The 17,352-nt window shown below is 52.2% G+C and overlaps 9 protein-coding genes across 9 annotated transcripts; 6 read left to right on the top strand and 3 right to left on the bottom strand.

Annotated features, from left to right (window-relative positions):
- The first annotated feature begins 132 nt into the window (after window positions 1-132).
- Window positions 133-1,339, top strand: P152DRAFT_127095 (uncharacterized protein). The gene has a single exon (XM_033673743.1). It carries the CDS (start codon window positions 428-430, stop codon window positions 1,211-1,213), a length of 786 nt encoding a protein of 261 aa, XP_033538161.1. The 5' UTR covers window positions 133-427; the 3' UTR covers window positions 1,214-1,339.
- A 1,780-nt stretch (window positions 1,340-3,119) lies between these two features.
- Window positions 3,120-3,691, top strand: P152DRAFT_409519 (uncharacterized protein; the record flags this gene model as incomplete). The annotated part of the gene is given in 3 exon segments (XM_033676944.1): window positions 3,120-3,186; window positions 3,240-3,328; window positions 3,347-3,691. Coding segments are annotated over 3 exon segments (365 nt in total), but the record flags the coding sequence as incomplete, so codon positions are not given.
- Window positions 3,692-5,072: 1,381 nt separating this feature from the next.
- P152DRAFT_428695 (alpha/beta-hydrolase) lies at window positions 5,073-6,091 on the top strand (the record flags this gene model as incomplete). The annotated part of the gene is made up of 2 exons (XM_033677337.1): window positions 5,073-5,342; window positions 5,398-6,091. 2 exons carry the CDS (start codon window positions 5,073-5,075, stop codon window positions 5,722-5,724), a joined length of 597 nt encoding a protein of 198 aa, XP_033538159.1. The 3' UTR covers window positions 5,725-6,091.
- Window positions 6,092-6,691: 600 nt separating this feature from the next.
- P152DRAFT_454781 (uncharacterized protein) lies at window positions 6,692-7,803 on the top strand. Its single transcript, XM_033678656.1, has 3 exons — window positions 6,692-6,812; window positions 6,873-7,040; window positions 7,103-7,803. The coding sequence occupies exons 1-3, from the start codon at window positions 6,786-6,788 to the stop codon at window positions 7,403-7,405; spliced, it is 498 nt and encodes a 165-aa protein (XP_033538158.1). The 5' UTR covers window positions 6,692-6,785; the 3' UTR covers window positions 7,406-7,803.
- P152DRAFT_454780 (ATP-dependent DNA helicase II subunit 2) lies at window positions 7,374-10,380 on the bottom strand. The gene is made up of 6 exons (XM_033678655.1): window positions 10,122-10,380; window positions 9,115-10,071; window positions 8,674-9,065; window positions 8,407-8,618; window positions 7,891-8,360; window positions 7,374-7,843 (listed from the first exon to the last, which is right to left on the bottom strand). Exons 1-6 carry the CDS (start codon window positions 10,248-10,250, stop codon window positions 7,820-7,822), a joined length of 2,184 nt encoding a protein of 727 aa, XP_033538157.1. The 5' UTR covers window positions 10,251-10,380; the 3' UTR covers window positions 7,374-7,819.
- Window positions 10,381-10,639: 259 nt separating this feature from the next.
- P152DRAFT_388370 (uncharacterized protein) lies at window positions 10,640-11,225 on the top strand (the record flags this gene model as incomplete). Its single annotated transcript, XM_033675924.1, has 2 exons — window positions 10,640-10,680; window positions 10,730-11,225. The coding sequence occupies 2 exons, from the start codon at window positions 10,640-10,642 to the stop codon at window positions 11,223-11,225; spliced, it is 537 nt and encodes a 178-aa protein (XP_033538156.1).
- Window positions 11,226-12,325: 1,100 nt separating this feature from the next.
- On the bottom strand, window positions 12,326-13,479 carry P152DRAFT_388850 (Pal1-domain-containing protein; the record flags this gene model as incomplete). The annotated part of the gene is made up of 2 exons (XM_033675952.1): window positions 12,326-13,263; window positions 13,314-13,479. Coding segments are annotated over 2 exons (1,104 nt in total), but the record flags the coding sequence as incomplete, so codon positions are not given.
- On the bottom strand, window positions 13,470-14,806 carry P152DRAFT_127042 (uncharacterized protein). The gene is made up of 3 exons (XM_033673742.1): window positions 14,648-14,806; window positions 14,075-14,340; window positions 13,470-13,775 (listed from the first exon to the last, which is right to left on the bottom strand). The coding sequence occupies exons 1-3, from the start codon at window positions 14,679-14,681 to the stop codon at window positions 13,692-13,694; spliced, it is 384 nt and encodes a 127-aa protein (XP_033538154.1). The 5' UTR covers window positions 14,682-14,806; the 3' UTR covers window positions 13,470-13,691.
- A 2,092-nt stretch (window positions 14,807-16,898) lies between these two features.
- On the top strand, window positions 16,899-17,225 carry P152DRAFT_464046 (mediator of RNA polymerase II transcription subunit 31; the record flags this gene model as incomplete). Its single annotated transcript, XM_033680537.1, has 1 exon — window positions 16,899-17,225. The coding sequence occupies one exon, from the start codon at window positions 16,899-16,901 to the stop codon at window positions 17,223-17,225; it is 327 nt and encodes a 108-aa protein (XP_033538153.1).
- Between the last annotated feature and the right edge of the window lie 127 nt (window positions 17,226-17,352).

The following is a 17,352-nucleotide window of genomic DNA, read 5'->3' as shown; positions in this document are numbered from 1 at the left end:
TCTTTAAAGGACTGGAAGGACCGGATATGTCACAGTGTGTCACCAGACAGTCCTGGGCTCCTGACATAGGAAATTCCAAATTGCTCCAGTGCCTCCAGTGCAGTGATGACCCCTGCACCGCCACATTTGATACCCCTGCGCTGCATGCCGGATTGGGAAATCCGTTTACGACATCCTGATGGATGACATCACTGGTTGACCTGTACGCAACTTACAGATCCTTGACCCCAATTCCAGACTCGTTTGTTTCTCGAAAGAAATCTGAAATCTCCTACTTATTTAGTCATACCCGAGGAATCCAGAGATTCAACCTAGAAATCCACCTAAAGAGCCATCAAGCGTGGACCAGTCCCAGACCCAACTCAGGAAAGAAAAGCCAATATTGACCTCGACCACTTCCCTACCTACCTTACCTAATCCTGGCCCAATGCAGCCTCCAACGGCCGGAATGGTGGAGAAGGACAAGAAGTCCAACTGGTCTAAGCGACTATCGCATCCGTTCCAGAAAGACAAGAATACGGGTGGCGGGTTGGATCAAGCGTCACCATCTACCAGCAACTTACCCTCCGGCAGCGTCCCAGACACGCCGACAACTTCTTCGGGCATTACGGGAAGCGACAGAAGGTCACCGCCCAATCAAGTGGTTCCTCGTGGTGAACCTACCGTGCGGAAAGAAGTTCATAAAGACCCCAACACAGGAAATATGGTCACGACGACCACGACGACGACGACCACCACCACATCGACCATTACACGCCCTAGCGGCGGGACTGCGGCCACCGTTGCCAGTAGTCAAAACGTTAGCAACGGCAACGTCGGTGCAAGCCCCAGTCCCCAGAAAGCCAGTGCCGGAAAGGCATCTCCAACTCGGATACAACGGCTCTTGAGCCTGAAGAAGTCTCGAGACCACAGTCCAGCGATACCTTCCAAGAGCACCATGAGGAGCACTCCAGAGGTGGACGCTTCGTCGTATGGGCATCAACAGGCGCCCGTGGCGCCTCCTACAGCCGTCCAGAACAGTTCGTATCCTCGACCCTCAGCGGAGAATGTTCTAGGAAGCCCTCCATCCGGACCTGTCTCGTACCAGCAGCCCACTTCGTATGGCCAGCAAACTGAGCCATCTCACCCGCGATCAACGATGCAAGACCTCAAGGCTGCCGTGCGTGGAATTCAGGTGGGTTCGACGACCCACGATATGTGTGTCCGTTATTAACGAGCTTATAGGGCACTGCCTCGACCCGTCGTAAACCTGTTTCTTCGGCGGCCGATCGATCTCGGTTCGGACAGGCGGATCCGGAGACGATCGCGGACCATCCACGCGTCGTCGATTCAAGTCAAGCAGAGATCGAACGTGCTCAACTAGCACCGCCTCTAGATTCGAAGCCCCAAAAACACAAATCGAGTCGGTTCAGCGAGCTTCTTCACCGATCGTCCAGTAAACCGGAATCTCGAGGCATCGATGGCCTATACGGACAGCCTCAACGGCGACTTGGAGCGGTCCATGAGTGATGCTGCGATGTAGGAGTTTTGATCGGAAGCCTTGGCGTTCATCGGGCTTGAGTGGGAGATTTGAGTGAATTTAGCTAGAGGTTTAGACCCAAATATACAAATGGTTTGGAGAATAGCATAATTTTGAGGATGAAATGATTGAAGAATGGTGAAGCAGAGATCCTCAGTTTCCATTGTTGACTAACTAACTAGTTACAAAATGAATTAATTAGGTTTTCCCCACCTCGTGCACGGCCCCACACAATGCACGAAATGATATCGCGATATTCAATATGTAATTAGATATATCTTTACCAAAATGGATCAGATTGAGCTCGCTCTTGCTGCATTGGAGCTGGGAGAGAAACCTAATTATACTAAGACTGCAAAAGAGTATGGAATCGACCGTACGAAGTTATCTAGGAGACATCGCCAAAAAAACACCTCTAAGCAAGATGCGGACTTGAACAGAGGAAAACTCCATGGATTCCAGGAGAAGAAACTTGTTTCGTATATCAACGACCTCTGTAGGCGTGGTTTTCCGCCTACTACTACAATGGTACGGAACTTCGCCTGCGATATCGCGAAACAAGACATAGGCAAGAACTGGGTCTCTAGATTCGTAGAGCGGCATGAGACGATGCTCGACGGGAGATATCTCAACGTTATCGAGTCCTCTAGGACCCGGGCGGATAAAGAGTAAGACTATCGTGATTTCTACGCCTTATTAGCCCAAAAGATTGCGGAATACGACATTGATCGGGAGAATATGTACAATATGGATGAAAAGGGATTCCTTATGGGGATCACGACCAAGATGAGACGGATCGTCTCAAAGGCCGTTTTATCGCAAAATAAGAGCCTAGGGGCCACGACGGATGGTAATCGTGAGTGGATTACCATTCTTGCATGTATCTGTGCGGATGGTTCCTGGTTACCGCCCGGTCTAATTTACCAGGCGGTTTCCGGTAATCTCCAGGACTCTTGGCTCCAAGATTTCGACACGGAGAACCACCAGGCCTTTTTTGCCTCATCTCCATAAGGATGGACGAACGATGAGCTAGGATTCCATTGGTTGACTAATGTTTTGAGCGGTATACGAAGCCGAAGGCGAGACGGAGATATCGTCTCTTGGTTATTGACGGGCACGGTAGCCATATCAATATGAGGTTCCTGGATTGGTGCCACGAAAACCGTATTTTGGTATGCTGCTACCCACCGCATACCACTCATCGCCTACAACCGCTCGACATTAGCCTGTTCTCACCTCTTGCGACCTATTACGGGCAGGAACTCAATACCTTCATATCTGAGTGCCAGGGACTCTGTTCTATCACGAAACGAGACCTCTTTCGCTTATTTTGGGCGGCATGGCATAAATCTTGCACTCCTACCAATATTCGAAGTGGTTGGGAAAAAACAGGACTGGATCCACTGGATCAGTCCGTAGTCCTACAGGCTATCGGGATTAGCGAAACAACCTCTCGACCGGGCTCAAATGCCTCATCGGCAGATTCTTACCTCTCGTCAACGGACTGGAGACAGGTAAAATGGATTATCCGTAATGCTGTAGGTGATGCGGTTACTTCGGAGTCGAAAAAGCTTCTCAGCGCGGTCGCCCAGCTTTCAACCGATGTTACCCTCTTACGAGCGGAAAACCAGGGCCTGCGAAAGGCTATCATCAACGAGAAAAAGAAACGTAAGAGGGCGAAGCCACTATTTGAAGAGTTACGTGCTAAAACTGGTATAAAGGCACAGTTTTTCAGTCCCTCCAAGATCCAGAGAGCTCGCGAACTTCAAACACAGAGAGAACAGGAAAAGGTCGATCAAGAGGCACAAAGTTAACAGGATAAGGTAGCAAGGGCACAACGCAAGATAGAGAAGGAAAAAAAGATGATAGAAAACCGTCTCCAACGAGATGAGGCACGTACAAGGAGGGCTACGGAGAAGGCCCTTTTGGGGAAGGAGAGGCAGGCTAGTAAGGAGGCTCGATTAGCCAACTTCCAGATCTGTAGGGAGTCTAGATCCTTTAAAACCACCAAGAGAAAGTCTACACAGGTGGTTTAAAGGCGAAGTCTACAGCCTCACGTTATCCTCAGTGGTCAAGAAGATACAGAGGGGGGTCCTTCGTCTGGGCGCCCACGGCGTGAGAAACGCCTCCCAAAACGCCTACAGGACTACGAATTAGGTGGGAAATAAGGCTCTATTTACATAGACCTCACCGCTAGCTTTTTCTATATAAGTTACTCTTTTATGGGTGCGAGTAGCCTCAAAAACGTATTCAAAATATCTAGTGAATCGTGCATTGAGTGGGGCCGTGCACGACCCCGGGAAAACCCCTTAACCCGGTACATAAGGTGTGGCTAGGGGCCTGGGGCTATATTTTATTTTGGTTGGACTGGACCCATGCCAACCACCCTTGATGGAACCCTTTCGTTGAAACATGACCTCGCTGATTGCTCTCTCACTTCCAACCAACACTGGAGAAGAAGCGAGGGAAGAGGATTGCCGTAAGACGTTTCAAAATAGACAGAGCTTACATGTGCCACCGTCCGGTTTATGATGACCATAAGTCGATCGAAAGAATCGCCTCGGAATCGGACCCACGTCCCGCACTCACCAAGTTGCACGACACCGAATACGAAATACACCGGAGTCCAACAGGAGTTGCAGATTGGCTGCCCTCTTGACAGTTGATAGGGCTCAACGGGATTTAACATCTTCTAGCTACTGAGAGTACTTTCTTGAATTATCGACGCATTTGAAAGAGTCGGACCAAGTGCCGACGAAACGAATTGCCTCTACTGGCGGACATGAGCGGATGCATCTATTGCGGCTTTCTTGTCATCTCTACAAGTCATGACGTCCGCTGTATCCAAGATCCCAACTGCCGGTTGCATGGGCCCTCGGCAAGTCACGAATTGGTTCAGGACCTGGATTTCACAGGCCAGCACAAGTATGAGGCCTGAGCTACTTTGTGGGGTCGAGAACACTGTTATATTAAGCCAAGTTGAAGTCAACTGTCCTCGAATGACTTGCCGTCAGAGTCGACCCAACCGTCCAATTGGCTTTGTTATCGAATATTAATTGCTCCATTTAACTCCGCCATTGTAGACTTCCTTAAAGCTAAGGGCATGAATAGGCAATTAAAATCAGATTCGGTAGACGTGTATCCACTGTCCACACTGTACGGGCTCACTCCGGGATGATATGGCCAAGGTATTTAATGAACTTTAATGACGCCTCTGCAATACGTACAATGTATTAGACAATCCAATGTTCTCCGTAAATCGAAATCTGGGACGACAATTCCTAGATCGACACGGCTAGGCAGGACAGAAATAAGCCCACACTTCATACTGGTCAATGGCCGCGCACAGGCGATGAGGGTAGAGTACTGTAGACACCGCAATGTAATCGGTACGATATACGACTATAGGACAGCAGCCGGCCGCCCTCTTCGGTGGTTTCAACCCCTTAGGGTTATACTCACCTATAAGAGCGCCCATGGAAGATCCACGCGTCGAGTTTCAACACGTACAAACCCATCCACCTCCAGAAACCGACGCCCATCCGCATCCAACATGAAAGTCCTCACTTTGGAAACGGTCGCGCTCCTGATCGCATCGGCGGCCTGCCAGTCATCATGTCCCTCGCTCCCAGGAGACATCAAGATGGGCACGCCCGTCCCGATCAATCCGGCCGATATCCCCGCCGGATGCTCCGACCTGGAAATCCTCGTCGCGCGAGGAACCAGTGAACCGAACGCTGAAGGAGGGAAGTTCGGCATCGTGGTTGGCGACCCTATCGTCACCAACACCACGCTGGTCCTCCCAGGAGCGAGGGGATATCCCGTTCAGGTAGGTTCCATTGCTCCTATTTCTGGGTAGCGTCCATTGACCCTTCTAGTATCCAGCCAGTTACGACCTCACAGGTGTCCGCACCGGTGCCACCGACGTTAACAACCGACTGAAGGCCCAAAGCAAAGCCTGCCCGGACCAGAAGTTCGCGCTGGTCGGCTACTCCCAAGGCGCGGCGCTCATGCACGCGGCGGCGAAAGACATCCCACGCGACCTCTATCCGAAGATCGTCGCCCTCGTCATGACCGGCGATCCCGCCCATAAAAGCTCGTCCACGAGCACGTTTCCCGCCGGGTTGGCTGAGAAGGAGCTGAATCTCTGCGCTGAAGGAGACCCGGTAAGACTCATGTCGCGCGAAGGAGGCGGACTGTGCTAACCGACAAATAGGTGTGCGGACCCGGCGATTGTTTCTTTAACCATCTGGCCTATATCCGAACGGAATGGGTACAGCAAGCAGTCAAGCATATTGTCGGCCAATACAATGCTTCGACAACTTTAAAATGTTGAGTGAGAGGTTCATCTGTACAGACGAAAACGGACCAGAGCGAGAGGATATTGGCTTGAGTTAGTCAACAATGCAATGAGAACGATGTAAACCATTGGAATTCATGCAAGTCAATCCGAAGAATGTCGCCGTTCTTTCATGTGTCGGCCTCGTTCATCGACCCCAAACCCTACGGGATAGGCATGAATAATGCATAGACAGTCCGAGTTATACGGTAACTTTGTAACGTATTCCACAAGCGAGCGGCCCATACAGGCGAGCGGCCCACCCCATTTTACTAGTAAATTCGATAAAATTCGATATCAATATCTCAACAACCACTGGATAATATAGTCTGAAAACTTAGAATTAGGTTTTCCTAGCCATTTCTAGCTTACTATTGAAATCTTAAAACCCTAGCTTTTACAGGTATAGAGATGCCTACTTCTTGGCAAGATTTAGAGACCAAATCTCTATATCTTTATAACTATAAAAGATAAAGCTCTAAGATTTCAATAGTAAGCTAGAAATGGATAGGAAAACCTAATTCTAAGTTTTCAGACTATATTATCCAATGGTTGCTGAGATATTGATATCAAATTTTATCGAATTTACTAGTAAAATGGGGTGGGCCGCTCGCCTGTATGGGCCGCTCGCTTGTGGAATACGTTAATCCAATAACGATGTAATGAGCGTGAAAGACATGATAGACATGTAGCGGTAGATGATATGTAACGGATGAGGTTACTTGTATTCCGTAGAAGAACTCCGTAGTTAATTATGGCTCCTTGAAGGTAAAGACTTACCATACCATAAAGAGGCAGCCCACCAGACCCTTGTTGGCTGACGTAGGCTGTGTCTCAGATACCATTGTCACCGTTAACAACAGACAGCAACCTACCCCAAGCACACATATCTCTTGAAATCAAAAAGTATCACACAAATCGGACAAAATGGGCCGCTGGACAGACAGAGAATCCGTAAGTACCATCTAGGAGTCAGCATCGTCGCTCCACCGCTCCCTGTTGACCACCAACCAGGACGATCAACGTCTCCCCGACGGGATGCAACGAGTCGGATATGACGCCGACACGCAACGGCATACCTTCCAGTCCTCGAATGGCGCGCTCTTCCAGGGTCCGGCGGGAGCTCGATATGGACGATTAACACCATATGGGTCGGAACCGCGACCTATGACAATGGAAGAGGTATGGTTCCCCTTCCCACGTCCCATGCATCCCACCTGAAGCGATACTAACCCCGAGTCTAGGACGAAGCAATGAAAGAAGGCAACCGCGAAGCCTGGCGCTACCTTCTCCCCTTCCTCCTCCTCGTCGTGCTAGTGCTGTTCCTGCTGTTCAAACTAGTGAACACCGGGCCCGGGTCGACGCCGGAGCCGCCGCTGCGCTGCGCGGATGGGAGTCATGCATACGTCGTGCAGCGGGGTGATACGTGCTGGGAGATCGTGCAGAGAGCGGGGGTGGGGTTGCAGGATTTGATGGAGGTGAATCCGGGGATGGAGTGCGATCGGTTGCGGGTGGGGAAGGCGATTTGTGTGCCGGATGGGCGGTAGGGATTGCGAGTAATTTGTTTGGAAGCGTGGTTCTTTGGAGTTTATTAGGCGTTGCATGCCAGTCAGTCCTTACTATTGCTGAGTCTGGTGCACATGTTGTGGTTTCATTCGACAATACTGAGCGGATATCCCCCTGTCCCTAGAAGGATTGACCCTATGCCCTGACTGACCAAGTCCATTGAATGGGAATGATCTCAGCTACTTGAATGAGGACATCACCCGATCAGGGCGGATTTATCCTAAGTCGAATTTCACTGCATTAGTGGGCAGCTCCAACATTAAACCAACAATCCACAGATATGTGTGTGGCAAGGAGAGCCCTTATACTTCCATTGCAGCGTGCTTCCATTGCAGCGATACCATGCCTGGCGTTCCACTAGAAGATTAAGATCATCGTAATCGGGCCGAGAGGCATCAAGGCCCCGAAAGTGTCATCAACTTCGACATGTCAGCATAATCACCCTCAACCACGCAACCCGACTCACCTTTCTCCCCTCCTCCACCTCTACCTCCGAAAACTCGCTCACTTTCTTATCAATCACCCCCACCGGATTCATACGCACTCTCCACCACCACTCCCTCCGCTCCTCGCCCAACTCGCCATCCAACAACTTCCGCTTCAGCTCCAGCAGCATCGCGTTGTACGCGCCCGGCTCCTCCAACTCGATCGCCTCCTCGCGGCACACGCGCAGCGCCTCGATCGCCCGCTCGTAGCCCGCATTGCCGAGGCTGTGCTTGACGTAGCTGGCGATGACCAGCCCGAGCTGCTGGCACGCGGAGTGGATGTCCGCCGCGCCGCCGGCGGTTCGGAGGAGTTGCTTGAATTCTGGGATCGCGTTCTCGCGGCTGATCTTCCGGGGTGGGTGGGTGGTTGAGAGGAGGGACGAGACGTCAAGGCCGGAGAGGGGTTTTTCGGGTGACCTGGCGCGTTTGCGGGCTTTGGATTTCGGGGGGACTGAGAGGTTGGTATTTGCACGAGGGGGGATTGCGTATGAACTTACCTTTCTTGACGCTTGCAGCCACCACGAGGTCCTCAAGCTTCCGTTCCACAGCCTTCACAAGCTCTTTTGGAGGGGCAGAGTATCGTATTAAATTCTCGGGTAGCGGAGGCGCCGGTTCTGAATCATGAACGGCTCTCCAGGCGATCAATTGTTTGATGCGGTGGATCATTGGCGAGTACGTATCCTCTAATGCCGCGTACTCTTGTTCGCCACTGTCGACGAGAGAATGGAGTTAGCCAAGCCCCTAGAGTGTAAGGGAGCACATACTCTTCTGTTTTTGAGGCAAGTGTCGACAGATCCATGGCATCGACGTAATCACTCATGGACTTCATCAGTTCGTCATTAGGGAGATATCGATGCTGCACGACATTCTTCCCCGATACCGTGACGATCTTATCGAGAGGAGGGAACCGATATGTCCGAATATCTTCATTGAAGGGAAGCTCCACCTCGAGGAGACATTCATAATCCGATTCAATCGACGGCGCAAGAGCCACGAGGTGCGGATCTTTGCCGTCTTTCGGAACAAGACGGGCGATAGCATAGCTGCTTGTTTCGAATAGCGCATGAATGAACGCAGAAATGGCCATGGCTGCTTTCTCCGAGATTCTCGTGGCGATGATGACATTGGACCTGGACATTCCTAGGTGACGCTCGAACTGCCATAACCATCAGTAGCCGCATCTTTGTTGTGCTCCCATCACTGACCTGTTCTTGGGCAACGAAACCGATGACATCTAGCCGTGCCTTCGTTTCCAGCTTGACAATGTTCATATCGGACTCGTCAATGTGAACGGCGGTCCTACCATATTCGTATCCCTTCGCCAGATCATCTTTGTCAACGTCTCGTTTACCTCCAGGGGCCTCATTGTCTTCAACTTGGTATGATCGCGCTTGCTTGATCGCCGAGATACCCTCTCCTAGGCTACCCGTCCCCTCACCCTCTAGCGTGGCCGACTCTCCCGTCTGCGTGGCATCTAGATCTATACCGGTCTTGATGACGTGTTGACTAGCGCGAGGCGCCGGAGCTACCATCACTCGTGGATAGCGTTCCACGTCTATGACCATCGCCGAATCGTATTTATCGGGGTCGCCCAGCGTGAGCCAGCCTTTGAAGGATGGGACAGGCCGAACCGATTTCACGCGTGGAACCGCCATTTCCGAGATGGCCTGCGCCATGGTTCCGTAGACTCCATCGCAGGCATCGCATAGACTTCGGAGCGACTGTTCGACCTTTGCCTTTTCCCCTTTCTTCCCCTCATCTTTGAAGCCATACTCCGGGTCGTCGAAATCGACTCCGAGCACCACGAGCTCGATCCCGTCATCCTTTAACTTGTTCGCAATCTCATCCAGGTCATCTGCATAGACGCCCGACGTCCCGTTCGTGACGAGGGTGATGTTTCGCTTGTACTTGAGCCGCTTGCAATGGGCGGTGATCATCTCGATCGCAATGACGATGGCGGATATCGCATCCCCTTCGTTGGTGCGCGAGGGGTGCAGATCTTCGGTCAACTTGCGGATCTCCGGCATCTTTGTCTGGGTTAGGGGTTGGAAGATCGTGATGTTTTGATATCCATCATCGGCAGACAGATTGTCCAGATGATCGGTGCCATCGGTGCGTAAACCAATGACACCCATGAAGAGGGTTTTGCGGTCTGTTGCGACCTGGCTTGGTGATTAGACCCATACTATACAAGAGCGATTCTGTATCATACAGCTGCAGTGATCTTGTCCCAGACATATTGCATCGCCCAGTCGAGGTCGGATTGGGTTCGGTCATGATGAATCTCTCCCATCGAGCTCCCCACATCAATGATGTAGACCGTTGCCTCCTTTTCCGCCATGGTGATTGTGTCTTAAGGAGTTAGTTCAATGCATTGTAGTCATATAAAGTATTATTTATAACATTGAGGGACCATTCAATGATCATACTAGGTAATTCTGTTCGTAGGCAGACGCGGTCACAGACTATCACACTACGATCATGACGAAGACGCGTCTTGGCCCTTTAGCGTCGACTAATTCAACGCGTTATCACGTGCCCAGGCTTTCAACGTCTCGGACCCCGGATTTCCAAAGCTCCATGTCCTTTGATTGGCAGCTTTCATACCATCACTAGTCACCAGGAAACCAGTTGGACGTCGTCAGTCTCACCAGCTTCCAGTCGTTTCTTTAACAACAAAGAACAGAACTATACCCATATAGAAGTAATAAACGCCTCTGAATAGACAAGATGGATGCTATCTTATCCCCAACCCCCTACCACATCCTCAGGTTCGCTCCCCATCCCCACTCCATCCATCCATCTTACTGACCCGACCAGCTACGGCACCCTCCTCGGCGCCAACCTCTACAACACCTTCGTCGCCAGCATCCTTTCCTTCCGCACCCTCCCCCGCCCGCACTTCTCCGCTCTCCAATCCGCCTCCTTCCCCATCTACTTCACCATCCAAACCGCCCTCCCCCTTGCCATGGCCCTCACCTACCCCTCCCCCTCCACCTCCAGCTCCGGTCCGCGCGCCCTCCTCGCCCACGGCACCCTCGCCACGAAAACTCTCCTCGCCATCATGTTCCTGGGGGGGTTGGTGAATAAAGCGGTGTTGGGCCCGATGACGAACGCAGCGATGAGGCGGCGGAAGGCACAGGAGACGAGGGAGGGGAAGCGGGCGGGGGAGGGGCGGGATGCGCCGGTGAGTGGGGAGATGAGGGCGCTGAATCGCCGGTTTGGGGTGTTGCATGGGGTGTCGTCGTTGGTGAATTTGGCGAGCGTGCTGGCGAGCGTGGGATATGCGTTTGAGTTATCACAACGGATTGCATGAGAGTTGAAGACGTTAATTGATGCGATGCTTGACTGTTAGTACTGTACTGGTGGTTCTGAAAGTGGGAACGAAAGGTGGTGGAATAAGTTGGATGTGGTCAGATGCGGTTACAAGGTACTGTTCGAGAGGCAGCCCGCAGTGAGACGGGCGAGGAAGGCAAGCGTGGATAGGATGATACTGTCGGGGAACGAAAACGTGCAGGTGGCTAGTAGGTTCATAATGGCGACGGCTGAAGGCGTCCAATCGGTTATAACCACCGTAGCCAAGCTGTTTTAAGCAACCTATCTTAATTAGTCCGGGTAATATGTTCAGTTAGAAATGGATTCAAATAGATTCAGCGAGAGCGAATCCAGTCGGGCATCGGTTTCCAGTGAAATTCGGTGTCTGGGGGTTATTGTTCCGGTTAGGCACGACATGGAAAGTGAACGAAATAGCATTTGATGTTTCAATGTCTAGCGAAGATCAGGCAGGTGCAATAGAAGCAACGGAAATGAAGGCATCGGATACGGCAAATAGAGATCAGATGAAGGCAACCGTTGAACTTGGACATATAAACAATAGCATCGTGAACGCTCAAAACTTCACGTTCCTCACTCGCAACAACCGAACAAAGGGGAAAAAGATGAATTCATCATGAACCATTCTAGTATCCATGGAAAAGTCTTGATACAAATACGCCATCGAAGAAAGAATATCTCTTCTGTCAGGTAAGGTAGAATAAACAACCAGTCCATGCCCAGTGCAGTGTAGTCTAGCGCCAGAGGTCCACCTGGCATCCTCAGGGGTTATTCGAGATGAACCAGGCGATGTCTCGTCTGGCGACGTAAAAGTAGAGACATCTCGTCGGGCAGCATCGTTTCCAACCATCTCCTGCGGGGATGCGGAAGAAGGAAACAGTCGCCATCTTGGATGCGGATCCAACCAGACGTACGGCCCAAGCGTGGTCAGCAAGTCTTCGTTGCCATACCAATGCCATCCATCCATGCGCAGCCACCACTCGCGTTCCTCGTTTCCTTTCTGGGTAGTGTAATATCGTCGTCCATCATCCCACCCATCACCATCTTCTCTCGTCAATTAATCAATCCGCTCTTTGTCCCACCTCACGGCTTCCTCCTCACTCCCTTCAAACTCTTCATCCGACTCATCAACCCCTCCCGAGCCTTCTGCACCGCCTCCACACTCTCCTTCTCCTTCTCCGGCTCCGCTCCCACCCCATCCGTCGTCGTCCGCCGCTCCAGCGGATTCGCCGTCACCTTCGTTGGGCTCGCCACCTTCTCGCCCCCCGGCTTCACCACGCTAATCTCATCCTGCACCGGGATCAGTTTTGGCACCGCCGGTACCGCCGGCACCGACGACCGTCGCGGCTCCTCGCCGCTCCCCCTCGCCAGCGCGATCGCCGCCCCCTTCCGCTCGTACGCATCGTCGTACTCGTTGAAGAACGGATTCTTCTCCGATGTCTTCATCCCGCCCGTCGTCTTCGACCGCTCGGGCCCCGATCCAGGCGTCTGCCCCATCGGCGACGTCACCGCCGCCGAGAACCGCGCCTCGGGGCTGCTGATCTTCACGCCGTTAGCATCGTACACGGAGCGGCGCGGGGCGCTGATCCCGCGGATGCGCTGGGCCAAGGATTTCTTGCGGCCGAGGCCGCCGGCGGGGTCGAGGGCGGCGAGGCGGGCTTTCTCCTCGGCTTCGGACTCACGGCGCTGTATGGCGGCGCGGGAGGCCGGAGCGCCTTCGAGGAAGGTGGAGGTGCCGAGGCCGAAGGTCTCTTCGCCGTGGACTTGCTCGGCGCGCTCGACAGGGTTGAAGACGCCGCCGCGCTGGGCCTTGTGAGGGCGCTGGGTGTTGTTGTAGTCGGTGAAGCCTTCGGGGACGGTGCCGTGGAATTGGTCCATGTTGAAGGTTTTGTTGACGGGGCCGGAGGGGCCGAGAACGTTATTGGCGCTGTTGACGGGGAAGGCTTCCATGGGGGCCTTGTGGTCGCGGCGGCGGTTGCGGTGCGGGTTGCAGGCGTCGAAGGGACCGTCATGATGGAACACTGGTTACATTAGCATGTTGGGTTTCGAGGGAGTTGCTGCAGATACATACGTCCGGAGCCGTAGATTCCTGTGACATCCAGGTTGTCGATCGTATCAAAACCACCCGGCTTCCTCATGCGACCCGTTCGTGGGTCTCTGGTGCCTTTGCCATCTTTCCCATCTTTGGCCCGCGAACTTTCCCGATGCTTCCTCTCTCGTCGTCGTCGGTCATCGTCACCCGAGGGTTTCACGGGAGTGATGGAAGAGTCCGAGTTTCGTCGAGGTCGGCGATTCTCCGACTTCTCGGGGGAGTCGAATGGATCACGGGGCCCTCGACGAGGACGCGGAGGACCACGTGAAGTGGGCTTACCCGCTTCGTTGGAAAGAGCTGAACGATGGGTGTTCAGTGGACCCGTGCCGGAGCGACTCGGCGGTTGAGGGCTTGGTTCTATGGAATATGAGCAAACGTCACAAACGATGTGTCGTGCAACTCACTCCTAATTGGTGGTTTCTCATTGATGCTCAAATTCTCCTTTAGAAGCGGATAGTTAGCAAAAGTACGACTGAACTCCTGGAATTTCTCGTCCATGACGGCTGATGATGTGGAGAGTATGGAAGCCATTGGATGAATGTGAACTCATCAATGAACTCCGGGAATGATGAAGATGAAACTGAGAGGTGAAGCTGGAAGGTGAATCTGCGAAGTGAACAGTTTACACCATCGGTTGCACAGCTGCTAGGAGCTGTCTGATTGAAACATGGGCCCACGATTTTTGGCAGCTCAAACGATACCCGGATCAACGAGAAAGGGGAAATCGGGCGAATACATACAAACGAGTCCTTTGCATCCTTCCCAAAACTCGTCTTCACGGGCGACGACCGATCCGGCGGCGACATGGTACGAATCAGCGGCGCGTTCTCCGATTTCTGGGTCGGTTCGGTTGCTTGCTCGAAGTCGGCGAGGAAGGGATTGCGAGACACCGGACGGCCGTTTGGAGGGAGGCTATCAGGCGACGGGATCGCGGGGGAAGGGATGCTGGATTTGCGGAATGGGTTGTTGGAGGGGAGTTCGAGACTCAGGGTCGACGCGGCCCTGTCTATTTAAGAGGAGGAGAGTGAGTTCAGGATTCAACGTTCAGGTTTCAAGAGAAAAGTGCAGATCATAATTCTGAAAGGGAAGAAGTTGGGCGATCGGGGATGGTTTGTTTCAGAAGGGAATGACAACAAGGAAACTGCCAGCTGGGCATGTTTTGTGGCAAGGGACATGGACGACCCGATTCACCCGCGACAGATCTTGGACTTGGTTGGATGCACACAGTGAAGTGATGTTCCCGACTTGGCGCGCTCGACGGAAGTGAAAGTGAAGGTGAATACGGTAGTGAAGTAGCGTGCAAACCAACATACCTGGCCCTGAACTTGGGGGTGGTGCGAGCGACATGATTTCCGAGGTGCTCAGGCGACTTCGGTGATCTCGCTCACGAGCACAGCAGTTGAATAGTGTAGTCCTTGCGCGACACGCTCCAGGAGGTTAGTATCTCCAGCGGGCGGATAGCGGCAGCGGCGACGGGATTGGAAACGTCCAGGTACGGGATCCAGACGGTTAATACGATGCTGTGACCGGCTAACGGACAGATAAGAGCTGGTGGGAGGACAGGTGAATCTAAGGTGTTTGAAGTGAAAATGCGATGGTTGGTGGGACGGAGGGTGAACTATTAAATCCAGCTTCCTGGTCCAAGTGATAATATAGCACACACGGTCAGCTTGGGAATGCGGTAATGGACAGCTGGGGGCAAGTAAGGGAAGAGGAATAGATTGGGGATGGGAGATTCCTCTGAATGAAGCCAAAGATGGATTATTAAGGAACGGAGCATCGCAGCAGGGCGAGGCGGAGAGCTGAAGAAAGGGAGAGGTTGATTTAAGCTGGAGAAAGGGTTGCGTGGAAGCGGGAGGTGGGGGACTGGACACGCTGGGCTAAGGGCTGGGCTTGAGATAGCTTAGGATAGCCTGGGACTGGCTCTCTTTCCGCGCCGGCTCAATCATGTTCATCAGTTCTCTGCTTGGGCTTTATCGGCAGTTTTACAGGGGAATGGGATTATGGGACCCTGAATTGGAGCGAACGCCACCAAATTGAAATGGGCAACACTTCAATCAGGGGTGAAGACAATAGTGAATGCGTAGTGGAAAGGACAGTTGGGAATCTCTCTAAGCAGGCAATAAATGATACAAATAACAGCTGCTGACCTTGATTACTGTAACCTGTGGCCCTTAAATCGGATTGGTAAGTGCAACTGAATTACCTGTAGTTACGGAATATTGCTCCGGAGAGATTCTAGACCCCGCACGATGCTGCATGTGCTCACTTGATCACTTTGATATCGCAAAGCTGAATGGAGAAGCTATTTGATATTTCATATGCTGGGTAATTAAGTCACAAAGGCATACCAAGCAATTCGTTGCCCTCTCTTCCGGATCAATATTAACTGGTGTCTTTGATTTCCAGTCTCTCCCCAGTCCCTCCAGGAAACAGTCCGGGATGATGGATGTTCCATTGATCTGCCATGAGCCTGAGAGGGATTTAATCAATATCTAGTCCTAGGATGCATTCATATTCCATCCCTTACTGGCTACTGCTCCAACTAAGTAGGATTTCGCAGGTCTAAACTCTGGACCCAGAATCCAAATCCCCTGATCCGCAGCACATATAACCTCTTTTCCACATTGACCTCCAAAATCTAGAGACCGGGGAGAATATCACTTTCTCCTTCTATCCCGAAACTCGAGATATCTCCGGCACTTTCACAACTGATCTGCAGACCAGTGTGACCCTGATCGGCCTTCACTTCACGTATTTAATGGAACTAGTGCTGAAGCGACCGCGCTTGGATAGCCTAGCGCATTTCGAATTATTATCATTTTCTCCAGTGAATGACAGAGGAAACCAATAAATTAAGCACGCTTGGTCTATTATTCCCAATAACCGCATCATCGTGGGGAAAGAGAAAGCAAGGGCTAAGGTGACGCTGAGTGATAACTGAACTGCTGGGTGGAGGTTTCTGGTACATCTACACCAACTGAAACAACCAAGTGAATCTGCCACAACCCGATGATATTATCTTACCCTTCACATGCTTCCACTTTCCTATCCGCATCGCTCACCATCAGTCCATGCAGACATTAGCGATCAAGAACCTTTAATCCGTCTCACAAGCAACGCGACCAATCCGAACTAAACCAGCCCTCGGCTTTCAGCGACTTTCACCTGATTGGTTTTCTCGTCAGTAGCACCAAAATCGCGCTGCGTGCTTGTCGGTTGACGCCATTCCTCTCCCTTTCGAAACTCAGGGGCTGTACACTGCTCCGAGCACCTTTTGGTTTCACGACATCGGCGACATCATCACCGTTTCAGTTTGGCGGACACATCCCCCGGTCCCCACAGAGCAAAACATCGCAGACCCTGCATTCAACATTCAGCACGCGATTGTCATCTCGCTTCATAGCTCTTAGCTACGCGGTACGTCGTTAGCTTTCAAGATCGCTGGGGATAATTGGAAACGCTCAACTTCGGCTTCACCACCACCACGGTGATCGACCCAACATCCCACAAATCCCACGTTCTCAAACAACTCCCCCTAAACCAGCTCCCCGACCGCCCACCATGACCGCACCACCGCCCTCCTCCCCCAAATTCAACAACCACACCCGCTTCGAAATCGAACTCGAGTTCGTGCAGTCACTCTCCAACCCCTGGTACCTCAACCACCTCGCGGCGCAGAAATACTTCGACCAGCCGGCCTTCGTGCGCTACCTTGCCTACCTGCAGTATTGGAAGGACCCGGCGTACGCGCGCTACCTGTCGTATCCAGGGCCGACGTTGCGCGCGATCGAGCTGTTGCAGGAGGAGAGGTTTCGGAGGGATATACTGTCACCAGATACGGTGTTGAAGATGATTGAGGAGGGTATGAAGGCGGGGATGGAGGGGTGAGAGGAAGATTGTTTGTGGATTGCTACGGTCGTCCACGGATACTCGATCAGAGGTTGTTTTACTAGGCGCTGAGCCATGAAGGATATCGATGCGAGACGAAATTGAAAAGGCTACCACTACGACGATT

The sequence above is a fragment of the Eremomyces bilateralis genome (genome assembly GCF_010015585.1).
Source record: "Eremomyces bilateralis CBS 781.70 unplaced genomic scaffold P152scaffold_2, whole genome shotgun sequence".
NCBI classification, from domain to species: Eukaryota; Fungi; Ascomycota; class Dothideomycetes; order Eremomycetales; family Eremomycetaceae; genus Eremomyces; species Eremomyces bilateralis.
The sequence above is the reverse complement of the archived record's forward strand: the minus strand, read 5'-3'. Positions and strand labels throughout refer to the sequence as shown.